This window comes from Homarus americanus, unplaced genomic scaffold (assembly GCF_018991925.1).
Source record: "Homarus americanus isolate GMGI-L3 unplaced genomic scaffold, GMGI_Hamer_2.0 scaffold24694, whole genome shotgun sequence".
NCBI classification, from domain to species: domain Eukaryota; kingdom Metazoa; phylum Arthropoda; class Malacostraca; order Decapoda; family Nephropidae; genus Homarus; species Homarus americanus.
In genome coordinates this window covers 4,961,409-4,983,047 of record NW_024732780.1, presented here as the reverse complement: position 1 = coordinate 4,983,047, position 21,639 = coordinate 4,961,409, and the positions used below count along the sequence as shown (strand labels likewise).

The following is a 21,639-nucleotide window of genomic DNA, read 5'->3' as shown; positions in this document are numbered from 1 at the left end:
CCTAAGTCCCAGGCCTTTACACTCTCCCATACCTATTTTACCATTTATTTCATCAATCACTCTTTCAGGTAATAGCTGTCCATGTATAAATTTCCAGTCTACATACCATTCTGATATACAAATATATAATCTGTACATAACACTGCTTAGTTAATTTCTCATGACTGGTGGATGGTTTGGGTGATAGCGAGTTGGTTTTTCGGGGGTACTAGGGATAGGGAGGGGGTATTGATGTCAAGACGAGAGGTGTTACGGTGGTGTGGGTAGGAGGTGGGAGAGGGAGAAATATGTTGTGGGGACTAATTCCAGTATCATAGTTTTGTGTTAGGTAAGCAGTCTCCTACTATCTTTTAATACTGACAGTATCTGTTTGATAAACCTGCCATTAAGATTGACATATACACTGTAATTGTTTCATATCTGATGACATGCGTTATCATGTCAACTGTGAGGATAAAGTTTGACCTGATGATATGGCACATGGTGTTTACATTATAACAATATAGTTATTGTCATAACATAGATTTAATTGTTATTTTGTTGAATTTAATACTAAGTGCTGGTGGATATTCCGACGTCTGAATAATTAAAATATAAAAAAGAATATTTTGTGAACTGTGATACGACAGTCAATGCTTTACAAATTCATATGGCAGATCACATTACACCTCCGAAGAAGCTGACTATAGTCTCACCCGGGTTTGTCCTGTGATGCCGATTCACGTTATATTATGTAGTTGCTGATAAACAATATTACTGTTAATATCATCTCTCATCACATTCAGCAAAGATATTGGGGAAACGGTAGTGGGGAAACGAAATTGGTAGTTTCGTGATCAACACAGGGGTAACCAGTCATAGTCAAACATGGTTTGAACCAATCACAGTCAAGTGTGGTTTTGGGGAAGTTACACTAGGTCACTCTCCTCACCGCCTTATCACGAATTGACATGAGAGTCAGCTATCTCTGCGAGGTAGGATGACTGGACTGGACTGCGAGAGATTGGCCTGCGTATAAGGGTCATTGCTCAACAACTCGGCGTCTCTCCTTCCGCTGTGGCTAGGTGAACCAGACGTTGGGAGGAAAGTTGAGCAACCAGAGCATGTATAAACTGTTGTAACACTTGAATGTAATATTCACTTGCTCCCCCACCCCCTTCTTACCACAGGACTACCCACAAAACTTCCATGGTCTGCCTTCAACAATTACAGCATCATCGCCGTCTTCTTCACTACGGCCTTCACCTGTATACTACTGCTGCCCCACCATCACTATTATAACAATTCTCACTACAGGCACCATATCAATACCAACATTCTTATTGCCACTCATGCACTTTGTTCCCTCCTCAGGGAACCACTACTGCCTCATCACTACCATCATCACAATGATTGTGACTGAATGACTAGGAGGTGCACCAGGAGGTAAGGTAACAACCGAATGGAAGCGAGTTGGTAATCCTCATGGGAGGAGAGGAACGTTCATGACTTGCAGATTTAAAACTGAGAGGCATGAGGCAGAGGGGTGAGGGCTGGATGTATTGGGGTAATGGGTGGGAAGCGATGTGGAGTTGAGGGTGAGGTGTAGGTGGGTTGTATATTGTGTAGAGATCATGTTATGTTGAATGAGTGGATGGGTCGAGGGTTTGGTGGGATGGTTAGGTAGAGGTGGCTCACATTATCAGCACGTCCATCATACATCACTACCGGTGGTTCAGTTCATCCACCAGTGCTTTCCCTCAAGACACACACACACTATGCTCATGATGTTTGTCATATAAATATAATGTCACAGAGAAAAGATTCCCCGGTCCCCGGTTGACGACACCTGATGAGGATAGAAGAATTCGGCGTGCACCAACCGAAACGCACTTCACAACAGCCACTGCGATTCGGGAAGCACTCCAATTACAAGTGTCTGTAACTACAGTCCGGAGGCGTCTGCAGGAAGCGGGAATCCATCACAGGGTTCCCGCAGCGTCTGACAGCTGAACACCGTGCAGGCAGGCTCGCCAACCAGCATGTGGGAGAAGGGTTCGACTTTTGGTCAAGAGTAGTCTTCACGGATGAAAAGACCTTTAGTTCTTCAAATCATGGCAGACTGCATGTGTGGACAGAAAATAGCACCAGGTAATGTATCATTACCTTATTGTTTACAATAGGAACACATGTATGGTGAACAGGTTGACAATCATGTATTTTGCAATATAATCATCGCTCAATATACTTTAACCGTACTCCCGTTTACACATACTGTTACAATTCTCCACCTGCGTTATGTTTTGTTTAACACATATTTTTTTATGATAATACCTTTATATATCCAAGGTTTGTTATAAAGAGGCGATTGGTCACACAGCCACATGTGTGTCACAAGTCAACAATATCTGTCTCCGACTAAGTCATAATGCAACTACATACTGAATGGTGACAAATATTCAATACATTTTATTTACGAACATATTCATCTTTACCATATATGATAGCTATTAAACATTAGTTATATAGTCATTATTTATTATGCCAATATGTTGGGTATATAATCATCGTAGTCCTCACATCACTTGTATAATTCCCAGTCAAATAATGTCAGCAATATAATTTATTTATCAACGATTGTCGCATGAAATGGTCTGGTAAGGCAACAAAATGACTGACTTTATTTTATATGTCCCCCAATACGACACTTATATTGATTGTCCCATGAAACGGTTTAGAGAAACAAAATAATGACATTCGTTATTTTCTTTATCTGCAGATACGACATTCATAATATTCATGAGGATGCACGAAGTGGTCACGTCACATGCAACAAATGAGGGCTTTGACTTGCATCCATGGAATGGGTGATGTGACCAGGATTGAAGGGAGGTTCACTGCAGCAAAATATATTAATATTCTTCAAAACTTTATCCGATCCTCCCTTCAGGAAAAGAACTTCCCTTCCCTCCTGGTCCCACCCTATTTGTGCAGGATCGACGCCCCATTCACACAGCAAGAGCAGTCCGAATTCTAGATTTGTAGAAAGAATTCTTCAGGATCACTTTCTTGAAAATGATGTGCAAGTTTGATATGATTTGTAATATAAAAAGTTTTCCTAATATTTTTTTTTATATCCCCATCCCCCCCCCCCCTCCCATTCCTCCTCATTATTCAAATTAAGCTGAGAATTTTTTAAAGAAATGTTAACTGAAAATTATTCTCTCTCTCTCTCTCTCTCTCTCTCTCTCTCTCTCTCTCACCCCCTCTCATTCGCTTTCAACTTTTCCCTCTCTAACTCCAGTTCCATTATCCTAACAGCATGATTCTTAGAAACATCCTCTAACTCACACAATGATAAAGCGAACTCGTCAAGTACCTCTTGTGTTTAAAAGATGTCATAAAACAGCATTTTTCACTTCAGACTTTCCCCAGTGATGTTTTATTTGGGCCCTATCCTTACAAGCCAATTTAATCTAACCATCTTCCCTAATCTTAAAGGTTTGTAAAGTTATTACTGATGATTCCTTCAGAAATTCTTCTACGGTGAAATGTTCCATTTTGTTCAGTCTTCACACAATTCAAACTAATAACACATCAGATATTGATATAATATGAAAAATACTAATGCGAAAAATAACTCCCATTTTCTGTTTTGTCATCACTCCGCTTTATCAGGAATTTGCCTCTAGTCAAATAAGAGGTAAATCTTGGTCGTCAAAGCATAAAAAACAAACCCCTACCACTTGTGGTCACAACAACAAGCAGGGTAAACACTATAATGACTAATATTATATCCACCACGTTCTTAAGCCTCAGATTATCTTATATTGAGGATGAATCATACACTACATAATTTCTAAATTAATAAAATTAGGGACGTATTTACAAACAAGTAAAATAAATACAAACGACAGCCTAAATTAACCTAAACACCCTTACCATACACGAACATTACAAGGGAATAAACTAATTATCGCCATATACATATATCCACATATATCCTGAGTCCAGACCTACTGTACCACCCATTGACCACACTCTCTCACCAGCCAGGTTTATCTGCCTCTCCCCCAGTGTTGCCGTTATTCCACACTCGTGCGTTAGGTAAAAAAGCTTTTTTCTCGTTCATTTTTTGTCATTGCAGTAGCCAGTATTTCAAGGAAGAGGTGACGACCCCTGGCAAGATTCTTTATGGAACTTTATGGAGGTGGGAGGAAAAGCACTAGGAAAGGGTTGGAGAGGCCAAGGATAGTGTCCTTTAGTCACACTTTTTTTCTTTTTGTTGAAGCTTTTGTTTAAAATAGAAAACCGGCAGGGTTGCCGGTGTGTTATCCAGGTTGGATGTGAGTAAGGCGCATGGACCGAACGGAATACCCCCTCGTGTTCTGAGGGAGTGTGCTGAAGCCCTGGCCCCTGTGCTTGCTCACCTCTTTCGCCTTTGCCTCAAAACCCAAACTTTTCCTTCTTCTTGGAAGCATGCCTTGGTTCAGCCCATCCCGAAGAAGGGTGACCATTCTAATCCCTCTAACTATCGCCCCAATGCCCTAACTTCATCCCTCTCTAAGATTTTCGAAACTATTTTAACTCCCGTTTTCTCCGTCACCTTGAACGCCTTTCTCTTTTGTCAGATCACCAGTATGGCTTTCGCCAGGCGAGATCTACTGGTGATCTGCTCTCCTATTGCACCCATCTTTGGTCATCCTCTCCTAGGGATTATGGGGAAACTTTTGTCGTGGCCCTCGACACCTCCAAAGCATTTGACAGGGTATGGCACAAGTCTTTGCTATCTAAACTTCCCTCTTTTGGTTTCTCTCCCCAATTTGGTTTTCTCATCTCTAGCTTCCTTGAGAACGGATCCATGGCAGTTGTTGTCGAGGGATCGATTTCTCGCTCTTTCTCTACCAGTAGTGGCGTCCCACCGGGTTCTGTTCTTTCACCAACTCTCTTCCTTCTTTTTATCAAGGATTTACTTCACACTTCAACTACTTCTATCCATTCTTACGCTGATGATTCTACTCTTCACTCTTCCTCATAATTTCCCTTTCCTCCTAACTCTCAAACTAGATCTGTTTCTAGAACCGATATCATTACTTCTATCAACGCGGATCTGTGCAGCATCTCTGAATGGGGGGGTACAAACTTGGTTAAGTTCAATAGTAATAAAACTCAATATTTACCAATTACACTTTGTAAATTAGACGATCTCCCACCAATTTCATTTCTGGACGCTATCATCCTCCCAAATTCTGAAATAAATATGTTAGGCCTCACCATTTCCTCCAATATGTCCTGGAAATCACACATCCTTAGTATAACTAAAGCTGCCTCCCGAAAGTTGGGAATGCTGTACAGATGCCGCAGCTACTTCACTCCTGAGCAGTTGCTCCAAGTATATAAGGGATTCATTCGTCCTAACTTGGAGTACTGCTCTCATATCTGGGGTGGCTCTTCTGTCCAACTATTAGATAGGGTGGAAGCAAAGGCATTTCGTCTTATTAACTCTCCTCCTTTAGTCGACAATCTCTCTTCCCTTTCTCTTCGCCACAATGTTGCTTCACTCTCTCTCTTTTACAGGTACTTTAACGGGCAATGTTCGGTGGATTTGGCATCCTGTGTACCGCCGGCAAGGCCCTGGGTTCGTAACACACGTCTTGCCCGCGGTGCCCACCGTTTCTCTGTGGATGTCGGTCACACGAGAATAACCCGTTATAGTACCTCCTTTCCTCACACAGCCAAACTGTGAAATGCTCTGCCTTCTTCTGTGTTTCCATGCTCTTACAATCTGTCTCACTTTAAAAAGCTGGTTTTCCGGCATCTTCGTGATGTAGATTAATACAGTATAACCTTTTTTTTCTATATTTACAATTTCTTTCCGCTTTTTTTTTTTCGCCCCCAGGCTCCATTGTGGGTCGTTTGACCTGTGCCCGGGTGGGCTAATTCCCGTAAAAAAAAAGAAAAAGAAAAGAGGATCCAACATGCTGCTTTGGTTAGCAAGGAGGAGGTCATTCTTTTTAAATTTAATTAAAAAGGTTGATGTTTCGTGGTGCCGGTGTTTAATTGGTTATTTAATCTATGCGATTTTTTGTTTTATTTTGTTATTGTATTACTTTGAGGTTGTTAGTTTTATCTTGGTATTGGTGCTTGTTGTTTAGTGTTGTTCTGCTCGATCTGAACCATGAATGTTCTCTCACTCTTCTTTCTATTTCATTATTGAGCCATATGTTACAGCTTCTAACTCTTCAACTCGCCCCCTATTCTTTTAGCTTTGTTGTATATGTCTACATTTACTGCCTCGATGTTCGCTCACCTATGCAGTTCTTCGTTTGTTATCCTTTGTTCGTATCTGATGTTATATATAAATATTGGACATTTATTTTGTATTGTTTGTAGTTTCTTGATTCTTGTGTCACTGAATGCGTTGATTGGTACAGGCGGGTAGCTTATTATTGATTTTATTAGAGCCGAATACAATTTTAGTCTGTTTTCTGTATTTAGGTTTTAAAATTTCCAAGTAATTGAAATTTTGCTGCGTAGTTTGTTGTCCTTTCCTTTAATGAAACTTTTATATCCGGTTTTTGTGATCCTGAATCTTAATATGGTGCCTTCATTGGCGTATGGGTATATTTCTTCATCCACATTGACTAGTTCGACCTTTTTCTTGGCAACTTGTGTGATTTTAAATTTGTTAATATTTGTTTTAATCTCCCATTTTTTTCCATACTCATTTATGTTCTTTATTGCATGCGCTGTATGGCGTGCCATCATTGCCTCTGACTTTTCATGGTATGATATGATTTGTGGGATGTCATCTGCGAAGATATGTTCGCTATGTTGTGTTGGTTCTGGTAGGTTGTTTGTATATATGTTGAAAGTGTTGGGGACAGTACGCCCCCCCCCCCCTCTAAGGCACCCCACTTTTGAGGTCTAGGGTTGGGCCTAAATACTGACCAATTTGCAGCTGCGCTCTTCTGTTTCGGAGGTAGTTACACAGGATTCTCTCGCTTTCTGCTGGCAGGTGTAGTTGTAAGGTTTTGTAATTTAGGCCTGTGTGCCACACTTTATCAAAGGCTTTTGCTACGTCTCTCAGGACAAGGTTTATTTGGTTTCCATGCTGTTTTTCTTTAGCGATGATTTCTGTTATTATAGCTATTGCAGTCTGGGTCCCTCTCCCACTCCTGAAGCCATGCTGTCTTGGGTTGTGTTTACTATATGTATCCGGGATTTTTTGTAGCCTGTTCTTTATTAAGCATTCTAAGAGTTTGCCAGTTATTTCCAGTAAAGATATCGGTCTGTAATTGGTTATTTGTGTTGGATCTTTGCCTTCTTTGGGAATGAAGATCATTTTAGCGCACTTGAGGGCATCGGGGAAGTAACCAGCTGATAGAACTGAGTTGTATATAGGAGTGCTTGAATTGGTCTGTTAGGTAGGTTCAATAGTATATTTCGAGTTATGCCACTCATTCCAGGGTGATTTTTCTTTATATGTGCATAAGCTGAGTAGTAGTTCGTCGTGCCCTATGAATCTATTGGGTTTTAGTCTATCTGGATTTCCTGTATGGTAGGGCGCCAGTCTATTGTTTTGCTCTCTTTAATTGCTTCTTCATGTTCTTTGTCAAAGTTCTAATTTTCTTCTTCTGATATTCGGAATATATTTTTCCATTCTCTACGAACGGCCTCTTCTTTTTCCTGGTCTGTATAAAATTTTTCTTCATTTTGGTCTTTTATGTCGTTTACTGTTTGTTTTTTGGTGCCAAGTAATCTGTTAATGTTTTGCCTGAATGTTTTTGTGTCCGTTGTCGTATCTATGTTTGATATTACAGTAGACTGTTCCATTTTTCGTTGTTAATTTTTATATATTCCTCTTGGAGGTCATGGTAAATTTCCCTTACGTTTTGGAGTAGTTCTCTAGTGGGTCCTGCTTGTTCTATATCTGTCCTTGTATTATTGTATTGTACATGTAGCCTCTAATGCTTCAGTGGGTTTATTACTTGGAGGGGTTCTGTATATCATTAATGGGGTCGTTTGGTTGAACGCTTACTTTATGGCGTTGTGTAGCTTATCTAGGTCTTCGTCGATTTCTTCGTGTTGCTTGTTTTACATTCAGTAGTGGATAATTATTAATAGTTCCTTGTCTTTTATACAGTCCGTTTTGCTCATCTGGAGTTTTGGTGATGTTTTTGCCCGGTTTTGTTCAATTGGTGAATGTCATAGTTGAATATGCTTCACTAGATGATACAGCCATTAAATATTCAAGTTTGTTGGTAACAGAACAGAGGTTGTTATGTCTGATATTTACTTTATAAACGACAAATGCATCACCATCAATAATCCCCGAAAACCAAACACCTCCAAAACACACTATCTTCTTCATTTGTATATTACATTTGTAAACTATTTATAATTGCTCGAGATGAGGTAAACTTCACACAGTAACCTTGGGATTTTAGTTTCAGAAACTGAAGTTAAGGCATTGATGGGTGGTATCTGTAAGCGATTCCTTGTGTCTTTTTTCATTAAAGTAATTTTGGAGAATAACCTTTCTGCATCTGCATTGGATGTGTTGTAATGACATAACCTGCAATGCAAATGTGGGAAAAAAAGTTTATTGATGTGATCCCTCGTTATTGGTCGTTTGTCGTAACTTTACATAAAATTCTACATTCCCACATTTAACGTCTCTCAGTTCTGGTGGTAAAGGAGTAGAATCAAGGTTTCTCCACTTATATTCCAATGCCTGTATATCCCCGTCATGAAAACGAGGCACAGCATTCACTAAATCATGTAAAGAAGGCATCGCAGTCCTGGATCTGAAGTCTAAAACTTTTTGGGGAATAAAAATGAGCACATATACCATAGTTTATCATTAAAATCAAATCTTTTCTTCAGCTGCATACACATAGTGACCATAAAGGTGCGACATCTTCGTCGCACATCACGCCATGATTTTGATACTCAGTCTGAAGCAACCCATTCACAGCTGAGCCCAAGAAAATCAGAGTAATTGGTAGGTGGTTGTTTTCATTACATAGGTCAAAGTTCGTAATGTCTGCCTTTTGCACCAACTACGGACGGGAAAAATACTCTAATAAATTCTTATAGAGTAAATGAACTGTAGGGGTCCATCTGGAATAGTTGGTTATTTTTTTTATAAATGTTGGCCAAATAAAGTTTAAGAAGTTGAAATAAAGAAAAGCCGATGGGTCTCTCATGTCCACTGCTCTAAGACTCTTTCAACTGTTTTATGAAATGACAAATGACAAATGACAATAGCTATATCCTTACCATAATTAGGCTAATATATAAATACACCTTCTCATTATATTTTGGTATCAAAATTATTAAGGGTTATTATCATATTTTACATATATGCATATGTATGGAATATGTTCCACAGTAAGGGGAACTAGGTCCAGCAGGTCCACATCGGCAAGGTATGTGTGATTGTTTTCCACACTAGCAGATGATATTCCATGAAACGGCATCACTGTGAGTCTCCCCACTTACTAGCTGAGCTGGTAGACCAGTGACCCACACAGTGCAGATACCATGTCGCCAATTATATCAAGCAATTTTACCTAACTAATACATATTTTACTTAATTAATACACGACATGGACTAATTTACTTAATACATACATATTATAAATCAATATATATAACATATTAACCAGTTATTACATAAAGGAACAAAGTTATATATAATATAGCCATACCTACCGAACAAGCAGAGTAATTACCCCTGAACATATAACAACATATGTAAGTTTATTATGTTTTACCCTATCAAAGACTTTTTCAAAATATAAAAGCAGATAAATAAATATCTTAGGACCGCTAAAGCTCTTCACTCAAAAATTTCAATTCAAATATAGCTTCACAAGTTCATTTTCCTTTTCTAAATTCATTTTGTTCTTCAGATAACTAAGTCTATTTAAAATTTTATTCTACTTAAAATATTGTTTAATAAAATTTCGCCGGTATGGCTTATTAAGCTTATTTTTTTCTAACTGGGTGCATTCTGCCGTTCCTGGCTCTTAGGTAATAACACAAATATCTATATTTGGAAATAATTAGGAAGTTACTTATTTTAGCCAAATATTTGATGGTATTCTAGCCCATTTGTTTTATGAATGTCATTAGAAGCTGACGACCCCACAAGCCTTATTATTTTTCATTTTGCTCACAGCTGCCCAACTTCTGGTGTCCACAATAGTCTGATCTTTATACTCTTGTCATTTCCTACCTCCAGTGTATCATCATCATCATCATTGTATAGTTCTTCTACATACTCTGCCCATCTCTCGTACTTTTTCTGCCTCAAACAGGATCTTACCGTATTTGCTAATTTTACTGTATATTTTCCTACTTATATGTCCCTGTCATCATCTTCTATCTCCTTGCATTTCCTAGCTATAAAATCTTCTTTCGCCTGTCTATAGAGCTTTTTAATTTTTTTTTTAAGCTCTTTGTAAGCAAGGTTTCGGCTTTTCAACTTCCGTTATATATACATTCCCTCTCAAATTTAATTTGTGGTTCAATCACTTTTAACTTGGTCCCCCTATATTCGAGAAGTTTTTCTACACTCTCTAATACAATATTATTTATTTGAAACTATTCCAGTTTTGCTATTTCTTTTTCATGAGAGCCTTCTACTCACAATAGTGAAATTTTAGGGAGGGTTCAATTTAATTTTATATTCCAGTCATTGTTTTGAACTTCCTATATTCCATTTGTTTTTGTCCAATGTTTTTCTTTTTAATTATTTTTAGGTTTTAGCCCCATTAACTCATTACTGGGACGTGGTCATCTTGCCTTCCTAACACAAATCAATTAATATATTTTCTCTTTCATGGCTATTGTCCATTCTATGTTGTCTTAGTCCTGGTGTTTCTTTTCCACTTCTCAACCATTCCGTTAAAATCACTGGTCAGACATTCATTAAACTTTATTGTGTCTTTGGATTTCATTAAATCTTCATAAAACTTTTCTAGAACTTTATCCTCACTTTCAATTGTTGGTGCAGAATTCTGCATTGTTACCAAGTCCGTGGCTTTAGCATTAAAACTGACTAATAAAACTCCATCTGACATTGCCCAATATCCCTTTACACGACAGCTCACATCTGGTTTCCAAGAATACAACACCTCTCATGTTTTTCACCACCTGGATACATGAAATATTTTTTAACCACTAAAACTATATGAACCTTTCCATCATACTTCCCTTAATCCCAGAATGTCCCACTGTAATGTTTGAATTTTCCTACTTACATTACAAGCCCTCCTATCTTATCTAATGTTTTCACACTATTTTGATTTTGTGCTTGTTCATTCTCAAAACTTTCTATAGTTGTATTTAATGCCCAAGGCTTTCATTTGTTCTGACAGTAATTGCCAGTTATCGGTGGCGCACTGTTCGTGAGGCAATGCAGTTGGACATTTACGTGACGATGATTCAACAAGAAAATAGTTTCTTGTATCGGCCCATAGAAAACAATTTTTATTATAAGGTGGCCTCGCCGCAGCCTGTAAGCCCTATATAAATATTTAACACTCAGATTGAAAACTAAAGTAATATTTAAATATAATCTGATATATCTAATTTCATGTTTGCCTAACTATACCTTATATTTAATGACCTTACTCCCCGTAACGAAACACTCCCTCTCCTCCCTCACACAACTCACCACTGATACATAACGAAATATACCCCACTCCCCCTGTACGATTTTCATCTAACCTGTGAGATATGTAAAATTGTTTGACTGACATTATGAACTGACTAAACATAAATGACACCGACGTCAACAATTTTCGACTGTAAATAAGTGTATCAAGACATGTAGCATACAAAGTTACGAGCATTTATACCTAGGAAATATATTAATTTTAGTATTATAAATAAGGATTTAACTCACGTTGCTCTGCTTTAGGATGACGTAAGAGTCTGGGGAATCTTCAATGATGTAGAATCTTCCCGTGGAGCAGAACCCTCGAGCACGGAACAGCAGGTTGTTGTACATCTGTTCAAGTGGTGGTCAGAGATTCAAAACACTCATGCTATAGATGTATATTTGCAGTTCTTTCAATCTGTATTTCTTTACAACATATACCTAATTTTTTCATCCATCTTCTTTTTTTTTGGGGAGGGGGGTGAAATTACCAATATGCATGCCGGAAATTGTACAAACTTATTAACCAAAGTAAAAAAAAACAATAGAACAGGACCACTTAGCTGTGTATCAATCTACATGAGCCATCCTAACCTAACCATAAGGTTAGGTTAGTTCAGGTTGTCTGTTTGTAAGTTATTTTGCAAAATTGCCAATATGCATGCCGGTAATTTTGCCAAAGAAACCGATTTCGCCCAAAATCTGTAATATATATATATATATACACGTTTATCATCATCCAACATGAATACTCACCAAACATGATTGTGGGAAATCTTGCTTAATTCTTTCAGCTAACCCCAAGAGCTGCTCCTTGTCTGTCACTTCAGTGAAGCCCATCTTAGCACAGCTCTCTCTCCCTCTCTAACAGCAGAGAGTCTCTACTTGTTGTAGAGACCAACCTTAAGTTGGTCCACTGTGTTGATCAATCTGATGTTCCAATCTTTGAGTTGCTCGTTGATGTCTGTTAGCCCACAGTCGTAAGGCTGAAACAGGAAGTAGTTAAATGTTGTAAGCCTTGTACTGTTATCATGACGTGTTAATAGGTTGATTTGGGCAATGTGTGTTGTTGACAGTCAGATTTTAGTACACGTTTCTTGATAATGATGCCTAATGACGGTAACCTGATGTTTCAAGCCTATTACTATCTGCCACCGCAAGATGTAAGGGTATCCTGAACTTATTTTAATTTAAAACTGAATTAATCAAGATAAATTCAATTTCAATTTCAATTGATAGAGGAAGCGGGATCCTAGTGCTGTCACTAGGTACCCCTGTACAATAACACCAGAAGCATCTGGCACGTGTCACAAATATATACAGTATAAATAAATATTATAAAAAGGCTTACTAAAGCCTAAGGAAGGAAGGATATTATCTTAACACAAAATCAATGTTATTTACATAATATCTGGCCAGTATGGGGAGGATCATCGTGTCTCCGTCAGGGGGTCGTGGAGTGGTGGTCCAGAAGGCGTCACGGAAGCGTTGTGTGTGGGGACATCTTAGGAGGTAGTGGATAAGGGTGCGGCTGTCGGGTCTTGTGCACAATGCACAAGAACTTTGCTCAGGGGATGCGGGGATACCAATCTCAATCAAGGTAAAGTATATATTATGTATTAAGCGTTACAGAATATTTCTAAAGTATCAGCTACTTTGTAAAAAAATCTAGAATGTTGGCCATTTTACAAAAAGACAAGCAACAGATCAATTTGCAAAAAATGCAAAAAAAAATTTCTTCCGTGTCATATAATAACTAGGACAAGAATATTGGAGAATGTCATAGTTATGATATAACTAGGAAAGAAGAGAAGATTCATTGGCCGGTTAATGGAGAGAGTCTACTATCCCCCTGTGTACGGGTTCTGTCTGAGCTAAATAAAGTCGTCTGACGTTAGCCAAATAAAATATTAAACGTGGCGCACCCGTAGTAAAGGGGTTAATGAACTATTTCGTTCAGCAGTTTAGCCACTGGTCATGAAGTGGTCTCACTCCATTCTGGACCAGCTAATTCCCGATTTTTTTTACAGATTTGCACCGCATGGGGCTATTTTATTGGGCACCCACCCCCTTGCATTCTATGATAGGGGAAGTGAAAACGCGTTCACAGTGCCCAACAGGGAAGCTTACGAACTTCATGCTTGCTTTCTTTGACTACTTTGATTAATAAAAGAAGTGCTTGAGGCGCCAAGGATTGGGTCAGCAAGTTACATTGAAAGGCAAAAGTCGTGTCGTGAAATTTGGTGAAAACATATGCCGAAGGGCTAAAGTTTTAGTGCACTCTGCCTTGTGGCAAGGGGCTCTCATAATGTTTCACGAGTTATATTTAATCTTCGGACAAAACGGCGACACGACTTTTGTCTTTGATTGTACATACAGTGAGAGGAGAATGAGGGTGTAGAGGGAGAATTCCAGATATATTTCATCTGTTTATGGCAAAGCCTGGCAGGTCCCTCTAATAATGTCAAGTGCAACTCCCGAGGCAGTAGCAAGGAAGTGAAGTGACCAGTGCGACACCAGGTTAAGCATACATACTGAATTTGACCTGATCTTCCCGTGGCCCAGTCATTATCAACAGTGCCCGTGTGGTGTGGTGCTTATTTGCCCAACTATGAATGAAAGAAAGAAGGAGTTTGATTTAACACCGGCCAAAGGTGAGAAAGAAAAACCAGACATTGCATCAAGTTTGTTTCCTTTTCATTTTTTTAGCACCGGAAATAAATGTACTACATGCCTGTTTGCAAATTGGTTGACTTTTTTCCGTTCATGTGGTGAGTATGGGAACATTCTATATATTTTTTTTATGGGCAGGGATTTCTCAATGTAATTCTGCCTAAAAATGTTGATACTACATAAATAAATTCTCGATGCGATCTTTAAGTAATCTCTTTATTTATTCTTAACCGAAAAACTCCTTCTTATATATCAAAATTTCAAGTCTTCTTTTATATATAACAATCTTGCAAGTGGAATTATTTATAACAATATCTCAGATCACTTCCCAGTTTTTGACATGTATAAAACAGCCACAAGACCTGAAAGGTCTAGTAGAGTCTCAATACAATACAGAGACTACTGCACCGACAACATGCTCCTTTTTTAAAGCAACCTAATGAATGCTAACTGGGATCTTGTCTATGCCTCCGACAACCCTAACGTGAACAGCTGCAACTTCTCTTGCATCTTCAATGCTTGCTTTGATAAATGCTTCCCGCTCAAGACTAAGTCAGTGAAAACTGTATCCATTTCCAAACCCTATATCACAAGCGAGATTAAGATAATGATAAAGGAAAAACACAAACTCCAAAGGAAATTTGCAAAAAGACCCATAACTTTCGGTGATGCTTACCGAAGTATCAGAAATAGAGTAACTCAAGAAGTTAGAAATGCCAGACGTAGCTATTATACAAATAAGCTCCAGGCAGCATGAGGTGACGGTAAGAAAAGCTGGAATGTCATAAATTCTATTCAGAACAGGAACACTCACCCTTCGGCCCCCCACTCAGCTTTTATGATAAATGATTCAGTTGTAACGGAACCTTCCCTCATTGCCAACCACTTCAATGAATATTTTATTAATATTGGCAAAAAATTTGCAGACAGCATCCCTGATCACCATGAAGAATTTCGAGCCTACCTGCAAAACAGACAGCAAAATGAGCTGTTCTTATCCCCTGTAGCAGCAGATGAATTACTGACCATCATAAAAATGTCCAAAGATGCAGCAGCAGGCGAAGACAATATACCAATGAGCATCATTAAGAAAGTAGCCCACTTATTGCTACCTGTTCTCCTACACATTTGTAACTCCTCTTTTACTAGTGGTGTCTTTCCGGATAAACTGAAAATTGCTAAAGTTTACATAGCATATAAAAAATCTGGGGACAAAGGACTCTTCAAGAATTACCGGCCCATATCAGTCCTCCCAGCTTTTAGTAAGATACTGGAGAAGCTAGCATGTAGTAGACTAAATTCCTTCTGCAAAGCCAATAACATCTTTACAGACTCCCAGTTTGGATTTAGAGCTCGTAGGTCGACTGAGAGTGCTCTGCTATCCTTTACTAATGATATCTTAAATTCCTTTGATGACAGTCAGTTCACAGTAGGCATTGGGCCTCCCTAAAGCCTTTGATACTGTCGACCATACAATCTTCCTTACAAAGCTTAAACATTACGGCGTTAGGGGCCTGTCCCACAATTGGTTTACCTCATATCTGTCCAATAAGATGCAGTATGTCTGTTATAATAATCACTAATGTGACTCCTCGCCAATCTTATTTGGCGTCCCCCAAAGGTGTTTCGGTTGAGCACCAAATGTTAGTGCCCTTTCCAGCGCTGAGATGCCTTCCTCATCTTTAATTAGGGAGTTACCATCGGATGAGCAGACGGGGGCTGTACCACCAGTGACTGGCCCATAAAATTTTTGAGTGGAATTGAAAAATTCACATATCTTGTGCTGATTTACACGGTTTTTGGGGGGTTTCACATGCTTTATTTTTGAATCAGTCGTTCTTTAGTTTGCAAAAGTTCGAGATGGGCAGCCGCTTTCTTCTTGCCACAGGTATCAGCATTGGTCCGAGACTGAGGGTTGTTCTGCCAGTCAGGTAAAGCAGCACGTTTATCATTGATATACGGGCCATTTTCATCAAACCAACCCTGGTCTATTCTTTCGATCAGGCCGAGGGTCTCTCTGCAGGTTTTTCTCATAACAGTGTGGAGAATAACCCATTCATCAGTGGGATTTGGGTTTTTTGTTGTCGGGTTGTTTATGAGCCCATGTTCGAGCTTCTCTATTAAAGCATGTGCTATCGCTGGATCCTCCAGACGCTTAGTATTAAAACAACATCTGGAAGCTTGCTGCCTTCGCCGTTTTGGGGGTGACGTGAAGTGAGAGCTTAGCTCTGATGAGCCGATGATCAGTGTCGCAGTGATCTGAGCCACACATTGCTTGAGTGATGAGGATATCTTGGCGATCTCTTTCTCTGACAATGATGTAGTCAATGAGATGCCAGTGTTTGGATCGTGGGTGTTGCCACGAGTCCCCTTGAACTTGTCGGCCTGCCTAAACATGGTATTTGTAAGAGTGAGGTTGTGTGCAGCTCACTTGCTGAGGAGGTGTATACCGTTGGGATTACATACATACATACATACATGCATACATGCATACATACATACATACATACATACATACATGCATACATACATACATACATACATACATACAAAGAGTTTCTGGAGCCTCCATACGTCTTAGAGATGGTAACAGGATATTGTATAAATGTGCATTTACTAAGTGCACCCTGAAAATGTTCCTCTTAATTCGTGGGTTCACAGAGTCCGTAACTCGCACACATATTGTCTATACACTAATAGTAATCCCAACATAGGATTTCACGCTTTCTGTATTACTACTGCCTTCAGACATACTGTGCAGTACTTCCTCTCAACACTCACTGTGGTTCATGTGTGGTCACATAGAACTGACCACAACACATATTTCCATTATGCTGGTCACTATAGACCGTTCTTTCCAATAAGCGTAGATTCTCACATCCTTGAAGGCCTGTTGAGTGGAGTTTCTTCCTGTCCACAGATGGTGGTTGTCAGGTCCCAGTAGGCCACATCGTCCACCGAGCGATGCCGTAACGCATTATCCGTGTTCTACTCTTTTCTGGAGACGTGGAGTTTTTTGACTACATTATCTATTACGTACTATCTTCCTTGAGGTACTGGTATTTCCAAAATCGAGATACCTTCTCCCTGGTAACCGGGTTCAGCGGTATACTCTCACTTCGTCAAGAGGAGACTTATTGGGTGACATATACTTTCAGTACTTGTATCGGAAGCGGAAGCTTTTCCAATAGTGTGGGGGGTGGGGGAGGGGGGGGGGAACTAGCCAATTTTCTACACCGGGAATGTCCATCCCAAGGACATAGGATCCTCTTCTCAACAACTACACAAAAAAGTTCTTCACCAGCTCTGATGAGAACACACAGCATCGATTGTATATATATATATATATATATATATATATATATATATATATATATATATATATATATATATATATATATATATATATATATATATATATATATATATATATATATATATATACATATATTTATATACACATACATATATTTATATACACATACATATACATACACATACACATATACATATAAATTACAGTGAAATTGAAAAACATAAGTATAATGGGGGAGCAGTACAACATGGGTTGTACAGTAATAAGGTTGAACAAGAGGACAGAGGTGTCAGGATTATGTCTAGTTGGCAATTATGTTTATTTCCATGATAACTTCCGATAAAATGGTTTTGATGGTACAATAAAAGCAGGTACTGTAAATATAGTAGGTGTTACAAGAAACATTAATACTTCGACAATATATATTTTTTAGGAGATGATTTAATGGAAGGGAGAGTAGTCTTTGCTCGGATGGGTGGGGGTAAGGCGTTCCACACCTTCACACCATGATATTTTATGGAGGTCTGGGACTGAGAGGAGTGCATGGAGGGTAGTCTTAGTAGCTCTGGGTGCCTTAAGTTGTATCTCTGATTATTCCGGAACTGGAAATAGTTATTGTCAAGCAAGTGCTTGATAGATTTGTAAACAAAGAGGGCACAGCAGTAAGTGTTAATATCTTCGAATTTTAAAAATACCAACATAGCAAATTTTTCGTTTGTGTGATCTGTTTTTTTTCAAGTAGGTCATTGTCCGTACAACTCCCTTTTGTACAGTAACCAGAGATTGTGTTTTTGTAGAGCCAGAGGCCCCACCATAGTGTGTGACAGTGTATCAGGTGTTGGTAAACAAGATCATGATAGATTTCTTTCATTGCTGTGAGAGTGAGCGACTGTCGAGTGTGACACATGATACCGCACTGTTTTCTTATTTTACTGTGAATGGCTTGTAAGTGGTTTCTCCAGTTAAGTTTCTCATCAGCAATAACTCCGAGGAATTTACAATTTTGTTCGCGTTTGAGGATTAGATTACCAAGGTACAGGGGTCCAGGTCTGGGGGTAAGTTTTCCTTCTGTGAAAGATCGTGTAGTGGGTTTTCTCAAGGTTTAAGGTCAGTTTAATACGTATTACCCAGGTCCCGACTTAAGTCAATTGAGTGTTCATAGTTCTCATCAAAGAATGGAGGTTGCTGGCATAGAGATTACTATCGTCCGCAAATAAGTTGTATTTTATGAGTGAGCTGGCGTGGACTATGTCGTTTTTGTACAACAAAAATAGTACTGGACAGAGAATGGAACCATGGGGGACTCCATGCAAGATTGGGGAGGAGTCAGATTGGTGGTTATTATAGCAGACATACTGCATCCTGTTGGACAGATATGAGGTAAACCAATTGTGGGACAGGCCCCTAACGCCGTAATGGTCTAGCTTTGAAAGGAGGATGGTATTGTCAACAGTATCGAAGGCTTTAGAGAGGTCCAAGAATATACCGAATGTGAACTGACTGTCATCAAAGGAATTTAAGATGTCATTAGTAAAGGATAGCAGAGCACTCTCAGTCGACCTTCTAGCTCTAAATCCAAACTGGGAGTCTGTAAAGATGTTATTGGCATTGCAGAAGGAATTTAGTCTTATACATGCTAGTTTTTCCAGGATCTTACTCAAGGCTGGGAGGACTGATATGGGGCGGTAATTCTTGAAGAGACCTTTGTCCCCAGATTTTTTATATGCCTGATGAACTTTAGCAATTTTCAGTTTATCAGGAAAGACACCACTAGTGAAGGAGGAGTTACAAATGTGTAGGAGAACAGGTAGTAATAAGTGGACTACTTTCTTAATGATGCTCATTGGTACATTGTCTTCGCCTGCTGCTGCAACATTGGACATTTTTATGATGGCCAGTAATTCATCTGCTGTGACAGGGGATAAGAACAGCTCATTTGGTGTCTGTTTTGCAGGTAAGTATGGGAGATGTTTTCCAAATTCAGTGGAGGTTTACGGCAAATATATACCTAGACATCGTGCGGAATGAGTTCCTAGCTTCAATTCAGGAACGCAATTTCCCATTCCCTGCTGGGCCAATTACTTTTATTCAAGATAGATGTCCTATCCACACAGTCAGAGCAGTGCGTCAGTAGTTTGACGGGCAGCAACACTTCAGGCTCTTGGAATTGCCGAGCAAGGGATGCGACATGAATCCCATTGAAAATATCTGTGCAAGTATCGTCAATTCCTGGGAGCCCGAGTTCGAGAGGACGCCGAACCAGCTGTTCGACCACGTGACAAGAGAGTGGGAGATTTTTAGAAACAAACATAAGCTTTTTACAAACAACGTATCTTCTATGCAGCGGAGGCTGCAAGCTGTAATTAATAAGGAGGGTGGTTGGACCCGTTATTAAACAATATACTGTAAATAATGCAATTGTCTATATTTTAATCCTCGAAAGAAAGAAATGTATTATAAACCTTATTTTTGAATTATGCAATGACATAAAGCCTGTTACAATATGATTAAAAAATAAATAAAAAATGAGGTCCAAAGCCTCCCCCCCACAATTTTTTTTTTAGAGCTATTCAACCTCTTTCTGAGTTCTCGTCAACTCTATAATTATAAGTATACTCTGTCTTTGACTGAGTGACTCTCTCTCTCTCTCTCTCTCTCTCTCTCTCTCTCTCTCTCTCTCTCTCTCTCTCTGAGTTATTAATAATTATACCATCAAATACATTTAATAGAACACTAAAATGACCACTTCAGTGCTGCCCTGGAATACCACTTGTGTCAGTTTAGTCTACTACAGTGTCTGCTCTCTAACTTACGTCAAATTATATTATGTAATGCTTACATTACACTCAAGATTAAACGTGGAACATATTGTATATTCTTGAAATTTGATGTGAGAATCTAGTGGCAGCCCTGGTTGTAGTTGCGTTGCCAATTTATTGATATAATTCTTTATTATTGTAGCAAATTTACGAATATTTGGAAACTTATTATTGTAAAAATGGTACTTTTGGATTGCTTAATATTTATACTGACAGCGATACGGCCGAAAATAAATCCACCAATCACAATCACCTTTACATACAGCCTTCCTTTACGAAGTATTGTCAGGTAAAATTACGAGCATGAGATCAGGGTGAGGTCGGTGCATCTTTGGCTGACTGTACCTTCACCTGTCACCATACTGTACAACTCGACTACAACGTATCCTCTTCGTTATCTACTAAGCGGGGCCTACTGGGTTGAGATAATATGACACAACGGGCGAAGGATTTTGACAAACTGACCTGGCAACAGGTGTCGGAGTGTTCATACCTTTTTTGAGCGACTGTATAATATACACATGTGCACATTAAACCATAATTTCACACACACATACTGTATATACATGCTGGAGTTGAGGGAAACTGAGAACACTAAATGCAATCGTTTAATCTATTGTCACATTTGCTTACTGGTTTGAAAATGTGGCAGTTTAAGTTCTCGTATGAGCCGCATTTACATGGGCTGTATGTCAGGTGGTTTACCGTACATCATTACCTCTGGATGGCTGCCGCTACTTACCGTACTTCAGATGGGTTGCTGTTGTTGCGTTTGTGCTTAAGCCTTTCCACAGTTGTACGTAAGAAACACACATATAGATACAAGTGTCACAAAACCGTCTGTATCAACTGTCGTAAACGGAATAACTAGCAGCCCAGGCTACAGGGTATCGGTCTCTAGCTGAGTTACCAACTAATGTTATTCTTGTACAGTATATATAACTCAGGTCAGATCGAATACTCGGAGATTAATGTTGACATTCCTTGGGGCATTTTTTATTAGATCAATTCAATTTCAATTTCAATTGTTTATTCCTTGATAGAGGAAGCGGGATCCTAGTGCTGTCACTAGGTACCCCTGTACAATGACACCAGAAGCATCTGGCAAGTGTGACAAGTATATACAGTATAAATATTATAAAGGGGCTTACTAAAGCCTAAGGAAGGAAGGATATCCC

The 21,639-nt window shown here is 39.1% G+C and overlaps 1 protein-coding gene across 2 annotated transcripts in view; it reads right to left on the bottom strand.

The window, feature by feature from the left end:
• Positions 1 to 21,327, bottom strand: part of LOC121868982 — a 127,760-nt gene extending 106,433 nt beyond the window's left edge. The window contains exons 1-2 of one of the 2 annotated variants that reach the window (XM_042370030.1): positions 21,204 to 21,327; positions 12,410 to 12,639 (exon numbers count right to left, since the gene is read on the bottom strand). In XM_042370030.1, the coding sequence (XP_042225964.1) occupies positions 12,410 to 12,493 (84 nt within the window). In that variant the 5' untranslated portion in view covers positions 12,494 to 12,639; positions 21,204 to 21,327. The remainder of the gene's footprint in view (positions 1 to 12,409; positions 12,640 to 21,203) is intronic. The other variant, XM_042370031.1, reaches the window with a different exon arrangement.
• Positions 21,328 to 21,639: the final 312 nt, after the last annotated feature.